At 37.6% G+C, this 20582-nt stretch overlaps 1 protein-coding gene across 1 annotated transcript in view; it reads right to left on the bottom strand.

Moving 5' to 3' along the window:
* Positions 1-20582, bottom strand: part of Sptz (Spastizin) — a 713541-nt gene that overhangs the window by 293601 nt on the left and 399358 nt on the right. Inside the window, exon 20 of the mRNA XM_067139843.2 lies at positions 13214-13396. Within this exon, the coding sequence (XP_066995944.2) occupies positions 13214-13396 (183 nt within the window). The remainder of the gene's footprint in view (positions 1-13213; positions 13397-20582) is intronic.

Genomic DNA, 20582 nt, shown 5'->3' with positions numbered 1-20582 from the left:
CGGAGATTTCCGTGGTAGTTAGAGGTGAAAGAAGGTGCGGGAGTGAACGGGTCTCAGGCTACGAAATTAAAGTTAATTTAAAATTTAACAAGGTTATATTTTCTTTTCAAAATTAAGAAATAACAAGCATGGCAGGTACAGAGTAGCAAAGCCATTATTCGAGAATGTACAATTACAGAGTTACAGGATGGGTTCCGAGAGCCAAACCCACAATACATGAACAATTAGCCCAATCTTACGATATACAGAAATTCAACAAAGGGGCAGAAGACCCCAATCATGCCCAGGAGCACTTGCTCCCAATTACACAGTAAAGCCTCCTCGAGGCATACAACACTCAATTTTCAAGAAAGAGCCACTCGCTCTCAACATTAAGCCTATTAAAGGCCACACCAAACTCCACCTTCAAGTTGTCCTCTAAGGACATAGATACAGGGGTAAAATACCCAACCTACTGAGGCCTATTAAGTAAGAAAAAGGTTAATTACATGACCTCTAAAATAACCACTTGAGAGGAGGCGATCTGCACTCCTAATACACTTGTTTAAAAACCTAATCTGGCACTAGGCCGCTAATGCAAGGGCTAATCCCATACTAAAGAGGTGACTTAAGAAAGAAACAATTTACATTACTGTTACGGAAGAATCGGTTGAGAAAAATAAGTTCACCTCAGAACAATATGAGTGGGAGCTCGAGAGGGTTAAGCACTCTCTATCCCAATATGTAGTTTAAAAGATAGAATAAATACAAAGTGTCTTTACATTTTAGGGAAAGTTACATGGTGGAAACGCTTCGGACCCGCCCCGAGAGTTAAACTGCTGAGCTAGCAAGAAAAGAAGTTATTAAACGGCCATTACCTTGTTGTTGAACTGCTGCCCGAAGAAAGAGGCGCTACCCGCCCCCTGCTATGTACTTTACACACTGAAAGATGGTACTGAAGTGGCCCGGAGACCCTAAAATCAGCAGTTTATATACTCTCGCGGAAAGTTCGAGGCGTTTGGGGAATGAGAACACCCTCCCACAAAAACTTTATTGGCAAACCAAGAAAACCCCTACACTATATGAAGAAGAAACACATAATTGGTGGAAAATTAATTCAAGAAATTCGGGATTGGCTAAATTCAAAACAAGGGGGAAGAAAGGGTTAATATTGCCAACTTAAACAATGACTGAAAGAAATTTAACAAAGAACAAACTTATGAATTCAAAATTTCTCCAAAAGCATAGTTCTTTCACTTCACACTAGGGTGCACCATTGTAGTTCTTCAGTAGTGTCCTCTAGAAGAGAAAGTTCACACTTCTTACTACAGGTAAAACAAAAATACATCGAAAACGACCCAGTTCAGAAACTTCAAAATTTCCAAGTAGTGACATCTTCTGAGAAACTTGAAAATTAACACCTTAAATAAAGTTCAGACTTTCTCCAGCAGAGGAGTTTCAACTGGCGCAAAATTTTAAATTAGCGGTGTGGAGGTGTACCGCCCGGTACAGTAACGTTGATTCAAATTATTATCTTCACACAACCACATTGTTGGCTACGAAACCACCTGAATTATGCCTGTTAATTACCGCAACTTAACCCCTATGCACCCGTAAGCGGACTGGTACGCGCTCGAGCGCCTGGTCCAGGACTCCACAAGCGGACTGGTACGCCGGGATGCAAGGTCGCATATTGGAGACATTTGTGACATCTGTTGGCATTTTCCAGAAACATTTCTAATTGAAATCTGTTCTTGGTGTCTCAAAGTGTCACCAGAGTGCTCTGGTATGCAACTTTGGCAAAGAGAATTGATTAAAATATCCATCGAGAAATCTGTATTCTGTTGTTGACAAGATGGCTGACTGAGAAGGAAGTTGCTTGCTCGCACGAAATGCTCAGTAATAGCGAAATTCAAAGCATATTTGATGTTTTAGGCTCCGATTTCAGCAGTGTTAGTGAGGAAGAAGTTATTAGTGTGCATGAATGAAAACGAAATATATCACCAGAGATCTTTCGCGTTGTTATATTGTACGACATGGAATGCCGAATGAACTTTCTCCCGCCCCTCAAGATCCGATTGCGACTGCCGGATTTGAACCTACGATCTTGGTACCTGGATGCGAACACTTTACCACTGATCCTCAGACTGAATCTTAATAATAATAATAATAATAATAATAATAATAATAATAATAATAATAATAATAATACACCGAGAGAGACATACGGCAGTAAGTTCGTATTTGGGATATAGGTTCGAATCCCTTCATTCACTTACTCGTGATTTGTTTCCCATTAATTCCTTATTTCCAAATCAGGAAAATGTTAGGCTCATGTCGTATTGGTTTCCTATTATTTCCTTATTTCAAATCAGGCAAATGTTAGGCTCGTGCCGTATAATTAAGGCCATAACACACACTAAAGAACTTCCGAGGTGAGATAAGGTAATGAAAAATTTAAGATTTCAAAGGGATTTTTATGTGTTATATTTCTGTAAAGTTCTGTTTTTGGTGTCATGAGCAATAGTATACAATAATATACAACAGGTCCCATGATAATATGCGCAGTCGATCACCCACTATACTGTTTTAACCAAAAGCTTGCAACACCCAGGTTGCATGATAAAAAGTTGGCGGATTCCTAGCAATGTCAGAGCAAAGGGCGGGTGGATGCAGAGAACAAGGTTTATTCTTCCCACTGATAACACGTTACCTTATGATGTATGCACCTCAGGCTGGACTTTTCTCTTGTTTATCAAGACTCAACAACTGGGATACCTTCTCAAAAATTTTATATTTTACGGTCAGACGCACCTCATCATTTCAACTGGTTATAATCTAACAGTGACTTCATAGGTGCTGTCATGTGTTTTAGATGGTCATACACACCATATCCTCATAATTTTAACGTTACATTTAAAATTTGCCTTATTAGTTGCATTCAAGTGATGTATATAGATACACCTTATGTTCTACAAACCTCAAGCTGGACTATTTTCTCGTGTATCATACCTTAACCATTGTGTTACCTTCTCTGGTTTTCATTCATTGTTTTAACTGTTACAATTTAACTTTTAACATTAGTCTTTGTATTTGCTGTCATGTGTTTTATATTTTAACTAGTCATAGTTTAACATTTTTCTTGCAGGTGCTATCATGTGTTATATATTGCTATTTGATAAGCTGTATTTTGCTCAATTGATTCGTTGGCTGATGATGATGCGCAATGAGCGTCGGAACTAGTACAAATCTTCTTTAAACGTTATGTGACATATACTCACATCAATAAACATTCATTGTATTGAAAAGGTGGACCTTTAACATTTTTCATTTTACTAGAATATCTTACTCAATTTTTGCAATATAAATTAAAAACTCTCAGAACAGGCAAATTTATACTTTTTCTTAACAGTTAGCATCCTAAAAGTTTTTAATATTACTAGGAAACAGAGTTATTCAATGCTGTTGTTGTTTGAGTCATCAGTCCATAGACTGGTTTGATGCAGCTCTCCTTGCCACCCTATCCTGTGCTAACCTTTTCATTTCTACGTAACTATTGCATCCTACATCTGCTCTAATCTGCTTGTCATATTCATACCTTGGTCTACCAATACCGTTCTTACCCCCTACACTTCCTTCAAAAACCAACTGAACAAGTCCTGGGTGTCTTAAGATGTGTCCTATCATTCTATCTCTTCTTCTCGTCAAATTGAGCCAAATCGATCTCCTCTCACCAATTCGATTCAGTATCTCTTCATTCGTGATTCGATCTATCCATCTCACCTTCAGCATTCTTCTGTAACACCACATTTCAAAAGCTTCTATTCTCTTTCTTTCTGAGCCAGTTATCGTCCATGTTTCACTTCCATACAATGCCACGCTCCACACGAAAGTCTTCAAAAACAGGCACACTTTACTAAGGAACTATTAAATATACACAGCTGAAATTAAACAATCTATTTATGTGTACTGTCATCTGTAAGATAGACTTAAAAAAAAAAAAACTTTATGCCTTAGTGACCCACAGGGCTCATTTTTGGAATTTTTTTTTCTTTTTTTTTTTCCATTTTCATGATCAGAAATGTACAATAAAATCTGAAAATTAAAAGCAAGTATAGTTTTTGTTCTAACTGAAGTCTATTATCACACACCAAGCCTATTAGGCATGATTCTGAAATTCTACTTCCTGAAATACAGCCATTACTTAGAAAAGTGTACCTGAAATTTGGGATGCATACTAAAAATTAAATTGTATTATATTTAAAAAATATAGAGTAACACTATTTTCTCCTAACATTGAAAACTTTTAGGATGCTAACAATTAAGAAAAAGTACAAATTTACCTGTTCTGAGAGTTTTTCATTTATATTGCAAAAATTGAAGCAGTACCCAAGAAACTGGAACTGTAAAATGATGATGATGGTGATTATGATTGCAAAAACTGAGTAACATATTCTAATTCAATTCTTACCTATTTTTATGTCACTTTTATCCTGTAATGTCGTCCACCTCCTCTTAATCCTCATCTAAAATATCTAGGCGTTGTATCGGATCGATCATTGACTTATAGAGAACATCTCAACAGAACATCTTCAGATGTCAAAACTCATAACATCCAACACAAACTCTCAGGAACAGGAATGAAGGAAACCTTCATGGGTACTAGGTGAGAGACTGATCCAAGAAGAATTTAACATGAATCAAACATTGCGCAATATGTGGTTCTCTTCAAACCCAGACAAACTAGGCTTAATCCTGGATCCAGTTAACCGTCCTCCTGGTTTCAACCTATCCAGAAAAATCTGAACATCATAAAATTGAATAACAGCATCTACCTTAAGAACAACAGCTCTTGCTTTAGATTACTCAACAGCTGAATACTGCAGTCCAGTATGGCTTAATAGTGCTCACATAAAGATAATAATGTTACTGGCTGTACGTCCCACTAACTACTTTTACGGTTTTTGGAGACGCCGAGGTGTCGGAATTTAGTCCCGCAAGAGTTCTTTTACGTACCAGTAAATCTACCGACACGAGGCAGTCATATCTGAGCACCTTCAAATACCACAAGACTGTGCCAGGGTCGAACCTGCCACAATAGGGTCAGAAGACCAGCGCTTCAAACGTCTGAGCCACTCAGCCTGGCCTCGCACAAAGAAAATCGACACTCAACTGAATGACACAATGAGGACTATATCAGGGACCATCCAGTCTAAACCTATGGAATGGCTACCAGTACTTTCTAACATTCCTCCCCCTCATCTTAGAAGATAAATGGCACTGAAGAAAGAATGGCTTAAATGCCGTGAAAATTCTCTCCGCCAATACATCAGGACTGCTCACATCAAAGCTTCAGGTTGAAATGAAGGAAACCTTCATGGGTACTAGGTGAGAGACTGATCCAAGAAGATTTAACGTGAATCAAACATGGCATAATATGTGGTTCTCTTCAAATCAGACAAACTAGGTATAATACTGGATCCAGTTAACCGTCCTCCTGGTTTCAACCTACCCAGAAAAATCTGAACATTATAAAACTGAATAAGAACCCAACATGACAGATGTCAATACTGGAGGCATAAGTGGAAGGTAAATGAGAACCCTTACTGTGACTGTGCCAATATGCCCCAGACTCTCCAACATATTGTTATGGATTGCCCGCTCAGGAAGTTCAACGGAACAATGCCGGACATCCATGAGGCCACTGAAGAAGCTGTAAAATTGTTAAGCATGTTGGACATTCAACTCTGACACTACTACATCATGTGATCTAAGTCTCATTCTGTATGTTTTAAGACTACTCAAATATATACATAGCTGTAAACAATTTTTTAAATCATTGTTTGCAAAACTTGTATCCTTCTGCCATACGAAATAAAATAAACTTCCCAAATATTTGAAGTGTTCTACTATTTCTAGTTCCTTGTCTCTAAGTTTGATAGCTCCTTTTCCTTTACTTCCTCTACTCATCACCATTGTCTTGCTTTTCTCCATGTTGATCCCAGTCCCTATTGTTCAGTCCTTCTATTCAGTACATTCAGCTGTTATTGTACCTCCTGCTCAACTTCTCCCCAGATCACAGCATCATCTGCAAATATCATTATATTCATTCCTTTCTATGATCTTCCTTGCTGCCTCTATGACGTCATCCATCACCAATATGAATAGTAAAGGAGACAATACACTTCCTTGTTTTAACTCATTGTTAATTCCAAACCATTATGTTCCACCCACCGTTGTCTTCACACAGTTGAAACAGTTTTGCAAGATCTAGGCATAGAAATGAATGATTGAGTTATGTCCAAAAATAGCCATCTTCCCAACGTAAGGAAGGTCCGACAGATACTACAAGACAGAGAAGTTCAGTCATGGACAAAGTTATTAGGGCGTTGGACTCTTTCAGGAATACACGCCAGGGAACAAATGGATAAGAGATCACCAAGGCTTATCCTGTGCGGAATGGAGAGAGGCCATCAAGATGACAGCGAATGTGTGTGCCGTTCGCTCCGTGCCAGGAAGGTCCCAGGACAACACCCTCTGTCGGCGATGCCACAGAGAGCATGAAACTCTTGCCCATGTCCTGGGAGCCTGCCCTTATGGGGAGGTATTGAGAAATTCCCGCCATCATACAATACGACACATGATTGCGACCTCGCTGAGAGATCATGGTTTCACGGTGCACGAAGAGGTCTCTGGCCTAGCTACGGGTGGGAGTAGTAACAGGCGTATCGACATGATAGCCCTTCAACCAGCTAGCAAGCAAGGACTAATCTTAGATCCCACGATACGCTTCGAGTCGCACGTTGGCCAGGCCGAAGAGGTGGACGCCGAAAAGAAGTCAATTTACCAGCCAACTGTAAACTACTATAAAGATAAATATCACCTAGACAATATTTCCGTCCGTGGACTCATGATCGAAGCTCGAGGCACAATCCCTAAATTTATTGTACAGCAATGGGATTCTCTCGGTCTCAGCTGGACACGACTTCACGACATTGCTATCGCCGCAATACGAGGTTCAGTGACCGTACTCAGTAATCATCTATATAACATCTGAAGAATCGTATTGCAAATTTATTCCTGAGCCTCATGGTGATTTTTCTACCAGGCCCACTAGCAAAGTCAACAGTAACTTAGAAGACAAAATACTGTGTAGTCGACATACTTTGTCCTTGTGGCAGCCTCCGCATGGGGGAAGTTGTAATAATAATAATAATAAAAAATAAAAATATATTGCTTTTATCACTGTTATTAGGCAAAGCTCCTGTGTCAGGCTCTCCCAAACTTTGGATCAGGAGATGCTGTTGTATGCCTTTTTCTAAGTCTATAAGAGTCCTTACTAAATCCTTTCCATATTCCCAGCTCTTTTCCATGATCTGTCTCAGAATGAAAATGGGTTCTGCTGTTGACCTTCCACTACTCAATCCAAACTGTTGCTCTTGTAACTGACTTTCCACCTTTTCTCTAATTATTCTTTCCCATATCTTGACATCATGGGAAAGGATGGTTATTCCTTGATAGATATGGCACATCTTCCTCTCTCCTTTCTTGAATATTGGTTTTATAAACCCCTTTTTTCCAATCCTTGGACACTTGTTTTTCTTACACCGACCGAGCAAATCAATCACCACTGATCTGCACTTATTCCAATCCTTACTTGCAAAAGCAATCGAACAGCAATACCACAGTTGTCCATAAGTGGTACTCCCATACAGTATAGCCAAAATGTAAGAAATCTTGGTATAATATTTGATGAACATCTGTCCTGGTCTGCCCAAACTATATTTGTGTGTAGAAAAATATACGGAACGCTACGCTCAGTAAATTCAAATTCACTTTCCCTTTTAAACTAAAGAAAATTCTTGTTGAATCACTCGCATTACCTCATTTTGATTATTGCGATATAGTTTGTAACAACCTAGGAGTAGACTGGGGAAGGAAATTACAGTGTGCTCAGAATGCTTGTGTAAGATTTATCTGTGGACTTCGTTACGCTGACCATTTCACACTGTCTTACATGCGGCTCGGGTGGCTGTGCCTGCAAGAACGATGCACACTTCATACTCTTTGTTTCTTGCATACTATTCTTAAAAGTTCTCAACCAGCTTATCTCGGGGATCGCATGAAGCTCCCCTCCACAGACCATAACAAAAATACCCGATCCTGCAGCACCATGTGTTTATCCCTTCCTGTACACAGAACAGCAATCTACACAAAATCATTCACCGTTACCGCAGCCCAACAATGGAAACTCTTACCAGTGGACGTCAGAAGCATGTCCAGCAGCTTAGCTTTTAAACATGCCTGTGTCGAAATACTAGGTAAACATGCATGAATCATTAAATTATGACCTGAAAACACCTCCTCCTACCGCCTCTCCATCATTATTTGCCTCTTCCTTTCACAGGTCTTCTTCTTCTCCTTCTTACTAATCCTTCTCTTCACCTCTCAATTGAAGGCGATATTTCGGTGTACTGTAGAAATGTATATATTTTCTAAACTTTTTCTTAAGTAGTAGTTATAGTACTCATTATTCATAATTATATTCTTAATGTACTCTAGATACGATTTATATTATATAGATGATATGATCTTTTTTTTTAAGTGTGGTTACTTTTGTTAATGCTATTACTGTTATTATTGTTCATATTATCATTGTCATCAGTAGTTATTATTAAGTGTTCTAGGTTAAGACTGGTTAAGTGTAAGAAAGGGAGTACATCCCTAACTTTGCCAGGATAAATAAAACATATTATTATTATTATTATTATTATTATTATTATTATTATTATTATTATTATTATTATCATTATCATTATCATTATCATCATCATCATCATCACCACCACCACCACCACCACCACCACCACCACCACCATCATCATCATCATCTCCTCTTGCTATAAATAAATATTCGTCACAATTTGTCTCCTTGAAGTCCAATTTTATCTTCACATTGTGATCTTTCCTACTTTTAAACACACCACTCAAACTTATTCGTCAACTACTGTCATTCCATCCCATCTCTTGACTGACAGCTCAGAGCAAACCGGTTAGTTGAGCAGCTCATCTCCTTTCTTCCAGGTCTTCGCAGCTCAAACTTTGCAACATTTTGGTAATTCTACTCTTTTGTCGGAAACCACCCAGAACAAACAGAGCTGCTTTTCTTTTGATTGTTTCCAGTTCTCGAATCAAGTAATCCTGGTGAGAGTCCCATACACCGGAACCATACTCTAGTTGGGGTCTTACCAGAGGCTTACAGCCCCTATCCTTTATATCCTTCCTACAACCTCTAAATACCCTCATAACCATATAAAGAGATCTGTAACATTTATTTACAATGCTGTTTATGTGATTACCCCAAAGAAGATCTTTCCCATTAGCACCCACTGATACCATACGGTATCAGAGTATTGGATATTTAACTGAGTTTGTACTACCTTGAGTTGCAGGAAGGGTTTAATTGAGGTTTTATATGTTCTTCAGTTTGAAGTGACGCATGCACCTGAGGAAGCTTCCTTCACTCTCGAGTGGTTTGTTGGCCGGAACAGTCGCGTGAATTCAGCTGTAATTGTCAGGAGTGAAAATCATGGACGTTCGATACATAATATTGTCCATATTACCTATTATTTCTTCCTAATCGATATATTATAATGTTAATAACGAATCAAAGAAACCTCGTGTAACATTTGAATTTCAACTATTTTAATTGGGACAGTACAGCAAGCCCCTAAGTGCATGATAGCATACACTATCACTGGGCGTTAACGATATCAAGCCATTGATCAAGTAACTTTTTTGATATTACACCTGATTTTATATATTGTTCACTCAAAGACTACATATGTGCTAAAGGTATTTGGTTACATATTTGTTTATTATCGTTTATTATTCCTTATCAGAAGTAATGGATATATTTTAGAAGCAGACAATGATTTAGGGCATCGCACTGAAGATATATTTATTGAACCACCGCATGGTAATTTTCACACAGATGAAAATTCAGCCAATGAAGATGAGGGAGGAATGGTTTATAATCTAACTGGATGGCAGTTGCACGCTGCAGCTGATACATGCTTAGCAAACAACAGAAACAACAAACATATTGGAATAGATTATGAACCCCTGGAATTTCCTCCAGTAGATTCTCACCATATATGCTACCTATTGAGATAATCAACAACAGCAACAACCCCAAAAGAATCTCCTGAGTGGATTCTACAAAGATTAACTAGCCCAACTATTTATGAACGGACTGATATTCCCTCCCTCCCCTCCTCCCTACTACACACCATCTTTCAAATATGCCCTGTGTTGATTTATTTGAATTGTTTTTTTTGAAACACTAGAATGCTTTGCTGAAGAAAGTAAGCGTTATGCACAATGCCAAAATTAAACCAACGCTGAAATAACCATGCCAGAACTGCAATGCTTCATTGCTATTTTGATTCTAAGTGGGTACAATCTTTCGCCTTCAAAGAGAATGTACTGGGAAGCTAATGAAGACACTAAAAATGCCCTTGTCAGTTCTTCAATATGAAGAAATCGGTTGGAACAATATTAACACTTGATTGTACCCTGTACAATGGTAGTAGTGTAACCATCCAGTGATACCCCATGGTATCATCTAATACCTTGTAAAATAAATTCTCGTTTGAAAAGATTGTGGTATTTTCTCAACCATCATAAATTAATGAAAATATCAACAAAATAAATAATAAACGTTTTTCTGGGGCTAATGGGTTAACACATTGTGGACAGGAGACAAGTTTACTCGTGTTTGGCTAGCCGAGTGTTGCAGACGGGAGACGAGTTAACTCGTCTTCACATGACTCATACGTTTGGTGACATCTGTCAGAACTTCTGAAAGTACCTGGCGGTCAAGGTTACTAGAATCTCGCTGTTGAAGCTTTTGTTTATTCCATGCTAGCTCTGCTTTATGTTCTTCTTCTGTTTTACGATTTATTTACTAAGTTTTCCGACCTCATGTTTACACCGTTCAAGGAGCCATTTGGTGGGTAAGATGGCGCAGACAATATTTTTAATGAATTATATGCAGATAAGTATTCAGATTGCCCAGTGATGTTGACGATTGTGAGTTTGATGTTGAAAGCTATTCTGACAAAAATGTCTCGGGTGATAATGATGTACGCCCTCCAAAATAACGTGAAGTAGTGGCAGTCGAGAACGAGGCTGAAAGTGATGCTGTGAGTGTAAATGGAAGTGATATGTCTATTTCTTCTGATGAATGGGTAGAAAATAATAATTCACTGACTTTAGAGGATTTCCAAGGAGTTCTTGGCATAACGGTAAGACTTGATGAACTACAAAACATTGACTATGTAGTAGGGCTTATTTGTTGTGATGATTTATTTGAACTTGTTGTCGAGCAGACAAACTTGTATCATCAGCAAACTGCATCATAACACAAAATATCCTCTAAGAGCTTGAAGTGGACTGATGTAACTGGTAGTGAGATGTGAAAATGTTATGCTTTGTTTATACTGATGGGGTAGGTAAAATAATTCATATTGGAGAGATTACTGTTCAAATGATCCCCTCATATACTCAAAAACAATGAGCAGAAATAGATTTGAGCAGATACCACACCAGGAAACATTATTAGGACTCTTACCAAAGGCCTCCAGTAAATTTCACCATGATCAGTACAAAGTTATTGAAGCTAAACTCATTTTGATTATGTAGCAATAAGTTACAAAGAAAATGGCTGGCCCCAGGGGTTGGGTAGTGTGATGAGCACCTGGTCCGTAATGTGTTAACACCTAGGTACTTACAGTGATCCCCATGAGGAATTTCTGCCCCATCAACACAATAATTGAAACTGAGATGGATTTCCCTCTTTATGAAATTCATAAGGAAGGGCATAGCACTCCTTGGGCCAAGTGAGACCAAACAGGAGAAGAGGAAGAAAATCAGACACAGACTGTTGCATACTAGAATAAGTATCATCTTATAATCTTCAGAAAGGATCTGTTGATCAGTGGTAGAGCATCAGCCTCCTGATTCCAAAATCCTTTGCTCAGAGCTGGGAGAGGTAGATGGATTTTGAAAGGTTGAAGGAAAGGCACTTCTGCACTCCACATCACTTAATATCAGCATGGGAAAGATCTTGTGACATATTTCATGTTTACCCAACAAGATTAATTAAACTTCAGTCATACGTCATCCAACAGAGATTCTGGCATCTATATGTTAAGGTAAACTGGAGCATTGAAATTAACATGCAGGTAGCCTAAATGGTATCAAATCCAAATGGCTGCACATTGTAGCTGAGGTCATTTGATTTGATTTTATTTTTTTAGGAAGGATTTGCCAGAATGTTTGAAAGAGGTTAAAGTACATAGATGAAAATGATCGTTACACTGATGTGGATAATTACAGGCCAATTTCTTCCAAAAACATAGTTTAAGAAAGATTATCAAATTTCTTACCTATTTTTGCCAGAGCTTATCATTGCTCTACCAAGTGGAATGCTTTTTGCAATGAAAGAATGGGAAAGAGCTAGGGTTGGGAAAGAAATCGCCATGAACTTAAATAAGATACAGCCCCTGCATTTGCCTGGTCTGAAAATGGGAAACCACCAAAAATCATCTTCAGGGCTGCTAACAGTGGTGTTCAATTGATAGTCTCTGAAATGTAACCTAACAGGTACGCGACCCTAACCTAGCATACAACTTGATCAGCATTTTAGAATTTAAAATGATTATTTTTTGTATCAGTATGGTCTTACACAATATTTCGGACTTACTAACCTGTTGAGGACGTTGTTGCAAAACGTCAAAGGAACTCTAGATTCTGAGAAATTAGCAGCATATTTGTGAACTTGAAAGTTGCTTGATCTGCATGATACACTCTTAGCAATGTTACACTCAAGAACTTTTTGAAAATGATGAAGAAGAAGAAAATTTTAAAAAAAAACATCTGAAGCACTGCTTTTGCTTTTTTAAATGCCTATGTTAACACCTGTTTCCAAATATGCCACAGCTATTAACTGGTATGAACTGAATCATAACTTGATCTATTCAAATACATAATATGTGAGGGACTAAGAGGATTTGGAGATTTCTCATACGCATAGATTTCTGAAAAACAATTCTTGAGTACATTACTGTTGTAATGTACACCACTGCTACTTCTAGTACTGAATCCTGTAAGCTATCAATTTCCTTTAATATCCAAGCCTTCTTTACAACATGGCAGAAGCAGAACTTACCTCGGGCACTCTCAATATCAGCACTGTTGATCATCTTTGAAAAATCAGCAAGTTGGTTTTGAAGAGAGCCACTCGTATGGTCACGTACAAAATCCATCAAATGAAGTAAGTTTTCTTTACTACTAAAACTCTTTTTCTCAACAGAATCAGTATCAGATGAGAAATGGTTTGGAGATCCAGGGCCTAAACAGAGAAAACATACATATAATTCTGGTGTTACCAGAATGTGATAGTGGTAGAGAAAACAAATGGAGCACTTCCACATGTTTATAATGGTCAACTGTTCTAATAGAAAGTACAGAAAGAGATGATCTTCAGGCCTGTTAATAGTGGGGTGCAACAGATTGTCTCCAAATTGCAACCTAACAGCTACGTGACCCAAAGCTTGCAACCAACTCACTCAGTATTTCTTAGTGTAAAATTACTATTTTTGTATCACTATGGTTTTACACAACATTCTAGCACTTACTAATCTGTTGAGAACATTATTGCTAAACTTCAAAGGAACTCTGGATTTTAAGAAATTAGTATTGTATTTGTAACTTGAAGGTTGCATCATCTGCATGATACACAATTACAGATTACAGTAAAGAAGTTTTTGCAAAAAGTTGAAAGGTGGACATAGTGACACAACAGAAAAATGGTTACTTTTCAAGAGAGCAATTGAAAAAAAAGCATACTTACATTTCATGTTGTAACTTCATATGTAAGCAATCTGCTGTAATTAAATTTTAGCCTAAGATACTAAAAGATATGGGCATTAAACCTTGTCTAGTCGCGCGAAAATTATTACGTAACTAGTCGCGCACGGAGGTAACCTCCGAGGTTAAAAATGCGCGTCATTTTCGTCCTTTGAGATGTTGTTTTGGCATGTTCGTTTGCAGTATTCTTCAGTATAATTAAAAGAAACCCTTTTAAGTAATTGTGGGTTATTTTTACACAGTTTGTTTGATCTAAAAGCAGAATACTGTAGACCTTAACTATGTAGAATGATCTTATGATATTAAATTTGTGAGACTCGCCATTACCTACAGCAATCACATCATATGAATTATGAAATAATATTTTTCTAAAATAAGTTTAGATGAACAAAACAACAAGGTCATCAACCTCCAAAATAAAAAATTATGGACTAAAATATAAGGTAATTTACTTAATGTCACTCGTCAAAACAATGATCCACACTTGCACACAGGATGCATGATCGCGCCAAAATACTGACAGGACTAGTCCAAATGAACAAGGAGAAAGGTATAGGGATGGGGAGACCCACAGTTCAACTGGGAAGTTCAGTACCGTGCAAAATGTAATCGGCCCGGAGGAAATCTCCGTGAGTGACTAATTAAGGGTTAAATGTAATGTGCTTCAAAATTCAAATTCTCTTTTTATTTCCTCTCCCTCGTATTTTAAAGCAGATACAAGAATACATCTCAAAAAAGGGAAGTATTCTATGTAACTTACAACTGTACAATTTTTAAAATATTTAACTTGTTTTATCTCACAGAATAATTGTTTCTGTAAATAAAAAATAAGAAAAGTCATTGGGAAAATAATAAATGTAATTTTCAAAACAGAATAATTATTGCAACCACAAAAAGCAATAAAAGGTCACTGTAGTAATATCAAAGGAGTTAGTAGGATATAAATTCCATTGACAGTTATTTAAGAAGTTCACTAACTTTTACTAGTGGGGAAAGTTTTTATAGAAATTCATATTTTCTTCTTCCCTAATGGCAGGTGTTATACCAGTAAAGGGTCCCATCGAGTCATTGTATATTTCTTTGCCCTTTTTTTTTTTTAAGGCGACTTGCTTCACAGCAGGTAGGCGGGTGGGATATTAGTCCTTGGAAGAGTTAAACTTCTCTATTTGCCACTTAAATGGATTGATTTAAAAAAAATTATTAGGTCCTTTTTCTTTAAACTGGCCAAATTCTGAATTCTGCCTATGATAATATAGACATTTATAAAAAAGATACAACAGTTGAAAGCTAGAAAGGAGGCTGGGATTGATAAGATTTCTGGGGATACATTAAAGGCTATAGGTTGGGATATAGTGCCGTATCTGAAATACTTTTTCGATTACTGTTTGCATGAAGGAGCGAGACCAAATGAATGGAGAGTAGCAATAGTATCACCACTGTACAAGGGAAAGGGTGACAAACATCATCATCATCATCATCATCATCATTTCCCGTTTTCAGCTTCCCGGGTTGGGTTGTGAATAAATGACCTCCATCACTGCCTGTCTCTCAACCACTCCTATCGTTTTTTTTTAAGTACATCTTCTGGTTTTCCTCCCCTCTTCTCTATGCACTCCCACACTGAATTTGTCTTCCTCGTGGTCTCTTTCCTGTTAACTTCTCTGAAAAAGCTTTTTTTGGCACTCTCTCTTTTCCCGTTCTCATCATATGCCCATTTGCTGATTCTCTCCTGTCTTGAAGTTTCAAGATTCCTGGCCTTTTCCTTATCTCTTCATTTCTAATCCTATTCTTTCTAGTCTTGTCCTCGATGCCTCTGAGGAATTACATCTCCACTGCCTGTATTCTACTCTCCTCTTGTTTTGTTTTAGTCCACGATCCAGCTGCATAGGTTAGTATGGGTTCATAATAGGTTGAATATAATACTATCTTACATTTCTTCGGGACATCTTGGTTCCACAAAATATTCCTTACACTCTGGTAGAAGCTGTTTGCTTGTTGTATTCTTTTCTCAATATCCTTGGTTATCTTTCCATCTTCTGTGATCACACTTCCCAAGTACTTGAAACTTTTAACCATTTCCAGAATTTTACCCTTTCCCCTTCCTTCCTTTCTTCCTTCCTTCCTTCTTTCCTTCCTTCCTTCCTTCCTTCCCCTTGTCATCACTATTGTTTTACTTTTCTCTGTGCTTACTTTCATCCCAAATTTTTCTTTCTCTTGATTCCATACATCTACTTGTTTTTGCACTTCCGTTTCATCCTCACTCGATATCACTATACCATCTGCAAACAACATGGCTTTTGTTGCCTATCTTTCCAATCTCCGTTTAATGTTTTTATGAATTTCATCCATGACTATGATCAATAGTATGGGGGATAGTATACTTCCCTGTCGGAGACCAGTTCCAACTTTAAACCACTTTGTTTTTCCTATACTAGTCTTCACATTACCAACACAATTTTTGTATACAGCTTTTATCATTTGCACTTCCACTCTGTTAACTTGTTTTTTCCTTAATGTGTCCCATACCAACTGTCTGGGCACACTGTCATAAGCCTTCTCAATGTCAATAAATGTCATCACTATATCTTTTCCAAACTGCCATCTTTTCTTCATCATGTGTCTTAATGTAAAGATCAGGTCAAACGTTGATCTATCTTTCCTAAAACCATACTGTTCTTCTTCATTTCTCCTTCAAACTTCCTCCTCAGTCTTCCTTCCAACACTCTCTCAAATATCTTAGCTACATAGGCAATAAAGGTGATCCTCTGTAGTTATTGCATTCCTTTTTATCACCTTTTTTTAAATATCGGGATAATTAAACCCTTTCCCCACTCTTTTGGGATCTCTTTCTTCCTCCAGATTACTCTAAATAATCTATATAGCCACTGTAGCCCTATTGGTCCTGCTGTTTTCATCATTTCCGTAGTTACCTCATCCACTCCTGCTACTTTACTGCTCTTCATCTTTTGTACAGCTTCCTCTATTTCTAACATCAATATCACCTTTTCTTGTTCTTCTTCTTTCCCCATTGTTTCTTCTTGCTCCTTCTTATCTACCTGTTCACTGTACTTAATATTTAGCAATTATGAGAAGTATTCCTCCCATCTTTTTAGTATGCCATCTCTGCGTCAATATCTGCCCTGTTTCAGTTTTTACAAATTTTGTATCTTCCCTATTTTGTAAACTATTCTTCAGCAAACCCTTTATATCTTCCTGTAAAGTTTCTGTGAAACTTTCACAGCTCTTCTGATTCTCTTCTTGTACTATTTTCTTACATACCTTTTTGGCTTCTTTATATTTCTGCCAATTCTCTGTACTATTGCTGCCTAACCACTTCCTCCAAGCCATTTGTTTCTCTTTAACTGCTTTCTTTACCCTGCTGTTTCACCAAGGAGTCTCCTTTTCTTTTTTCCTCCCTGATAGTCTTCTACACGTGTTTTCTGTACACTTTACAAATCCATTTCGGAAACATGTCCATTCCTCTTCCACACTGTTCAAGTCATCTTTGGGAATTTCTTTCTTCAGATCCTCTTGAAACTTCTCCCTTATTTCTTTCATTTTTAACTTCCATTCTTTTATTTTTCTTTCCCTTTTTTCTATTAACTTTGTTATTTTACCATGTCTTAATTTGGCTACCACTACTTTATGGTCTCCTTCGAAATCCGATCTTGGCATTGCTGTTAGGGCCTGTCAGCTTGGCATGTGTTGTTTGTAAGCTCTGGGAAAACATTCTTTCTGATTATATTGGACAAGTTTGCAAAATTACTAACTGGTTTGATAGAAGGCAGTTCAGGCTTAGGAAAGATTATTCCAGTGAAGCTCAACTTGTAGGATTCTAGCAAGATATAGCAGATAATTTAGATTTAGGAGATTAAATGGACTGTACTGCGATTGACCTTTCCAAGGCTTTTGATAGGGTAGATCCTGGGAGATAACTGACGAAAATGAGGGCTAGAGTGGTTGAATGGGTGGCTACATTTCCAGAAAATAAAACTCAGAGAATTAGAGTAGGTGAAGTGTTATCTGATACTGTAATGATTAAGACGGGGTTCCCCGCAGGGCACTATTATTGGACCTTTGTTTTCTTATATATATATAAATGATATGAGTAAAGATCTGGACTCACAGATAAGGCTATTTGTGGATGATGTTATACTGTATAGAGTAGTAAATGAGCTGGAGGTTTGGAATGACAGCAGGGGAACTTAAACAATGTTGTGAGATGGACAGCAGACAATGGTATGAATGCAAATGAGATGAAAGGTCAAGTTGTAAGTTTCACCAAGAGGAGAAACTTCTCAGTTTTAATTATTATGTTGATGAGGTAAAATGAAATGGCGTATGGCATTTTTAGTGCCGGGTGTGTCCGAGGATATGTTCGGCTCGCCAGGTGCAGGTCTTTTCATTTGACTCCCGTAGGCGACCTGCGCGACGTGATGAGGATGAATTGATGTTGAAGACGGCATATACACCCAGCCTCCGTGCCAGACAAATTAACCAAGGATGGTTACATTTCCCGACCCTACCGGGAATCGAACCCGGGACCCCTGTGACCAAAGGCCACCATGCTAACCACTTAGCCATGGAGCCGGACATGTTGATGAGGGGACAGTACTTCATGGGGAACACTGTAAGTACCTACGAGTTAATATAAGGAATGACCTTCATTGGGGTAATCATATTTATGAGGTTACCACAAGAAATAAATTTCATAATTAATCCATATTGTCAACCTCAACAAGACAAGACAGTAGGTCATAATGATCGGGTAACTCCACCTTTACAATACTATACAATATTATTACTTTCCATTGTATTATAAAAATGGGCATGTTTCATCTCTTCCATGGGAGACATCTTCAGCCTAAACTGAATTATAATAAAAGACACATGATATTCTTGGTGACACTAAAGCAATGACTAGTCCATAAATTTTTAAGAGTCAAAATGACTCAGTCTATCATATGTGGACACAGTTTTAAAAAAACGTTCATGTTGTTAAAATATTTTGTGTCACAGGAACAAATTACTAGATAATAAAAGTTCAATTAAGTTTTGACTCTCGAAAATAAAAAAAATATAAAAAAATAAAAAATCAATGTGAAGATCACAATGTTCTAAAAGTAGAAATAATATCCTGATTAGGTTAATGGCGTGTCAAGTTTATGGATGCTTGAGTGCATACTGTATGTATCTGGTTGAACAGGGCTTGTTTTTCCTAGGTGGAATTTCCCAATATGCTGGTTATGTGACTGGACAAATCGTGTGGTCCATATATTGACGGTATGTGAAATATTCTAAAAAGAAAAAAAGTACGAGACGTACAAATTCTAAGGTAAATTACGTTTTTAAGGCATCTGAGTACTTAATTCTCCGCCCCGTTTTTCTCCCTCTCTCGATCCGCTAGCTTATGTACGGTCTTGTGTGGGACTGCTCTTGATTGTATGCTAAATAAAAACAGCATGTTCGAGAGCGGAGGTGGGGGAAGTGGTAGTAGGGAGAGTCAAGTAGGGGGAAGTGGAAGAATTAGAAGCGTTAGAATTGTTTGTATTCTGAAAAATAGTTTTTGTTATGATTTTATTTTGGTTGTTGTTAGGGTTACTTCTTTGGTCAACGTTAATAAAAATGTTTTCATATATGTTAAAGAGTGTGTCTTTATTAATAATCTTTAGACCAAGCTCGATAGCTGCAGTCACTTAAGTGCGGCCAGTATCTAGTAATCGGGAGATAATGGGTTCGAACCCCACTGTTGGCAGCCCTGAAGATGGTTTTCCGTGGTTTCCCATTTTCACACTATGCAAAAGCTGGGGCTGTACCTTAATTAAGGCCATGGCCGTTTCCTTCCAACTCCTAGGCCTTTCCTATCCCATCGTCGCCATAAGACATATCTGTGTCGGCACGACGTAAAGCCACTAGCAAAAAAAAAAAAAAGTAATAATAATCTTTAGGATAGAAAGATCCTGTTCAATATCGGAGAATGAATGATTATTGTCAGACATGTGACTACCCATGGCTGAGAATCTACCACATTTCTTTGCAGTTAACATGCTCTAAGTAATAAATAAAGAAACTGCATCCCATCTGCTCAACATAACTAGTTGGGTGATGGGTGCCAGTCAATGTATGGACACCTCAATTCGAGAAATTTGATCTAGTGCTGATTTTATGATGATTAAAAAACAAAGTGGAATTATTGTTGACGGTCTTAAATGCTATATTAAAGTCCTGTCTTCTAAAAAGATTTGTGATTTGTTAAATTATCAGTATTATAGGTAAATATGATGCAGTTATCACTTTTTTCCATCTTTGGTTCTCTAGCAAGAGTAGTCACAGGCTTATTTCTGATTTTATTAACAATTTTGTCAATGAATGATGTATTAAAACCATTTTTATAGCCAGACTATAGACTGTATTCATTTCCATCTTTAAGTTGCTAGCCGATAAAGGGACACTGAATGCTCTATGGATCAAACTGAAGGAAGTTGCTAGAGCTTCAGGGTGAAAAGAATCCCATCTTATGGTAATATCTGTCTGTGCGAGTTTTCTGTAGATGTTATAGGCAAGTTTCTCATTAGTCCTAGAGACAGTTAAACCTGGAAAATTCAGTAATTTGTCAACTTCTGATTCGAACATAAATTTTATAGAAGGATCTATTTGGTTCAAAAGAT

The sequence above is a fragment of the Anabrus simplex genome, chromosome 2, assembly GCF_040414725.1.
Source record: "Anabrus simplex isolate iqAnaSimp1 chromosome 2, ASM4041472v1, whole genome shotgun sequence".
NCBI classification, from domain to species: domain Eukaryota; kingdom Metazoa; phylum Arthropoda; class Insecta; order Orthoptera; family Tettigoniidae; genus Anabrus; species Anabrus simplex.
This window is presented reverse-complemented; position numbering and strand designations above follow the sequence as displayed.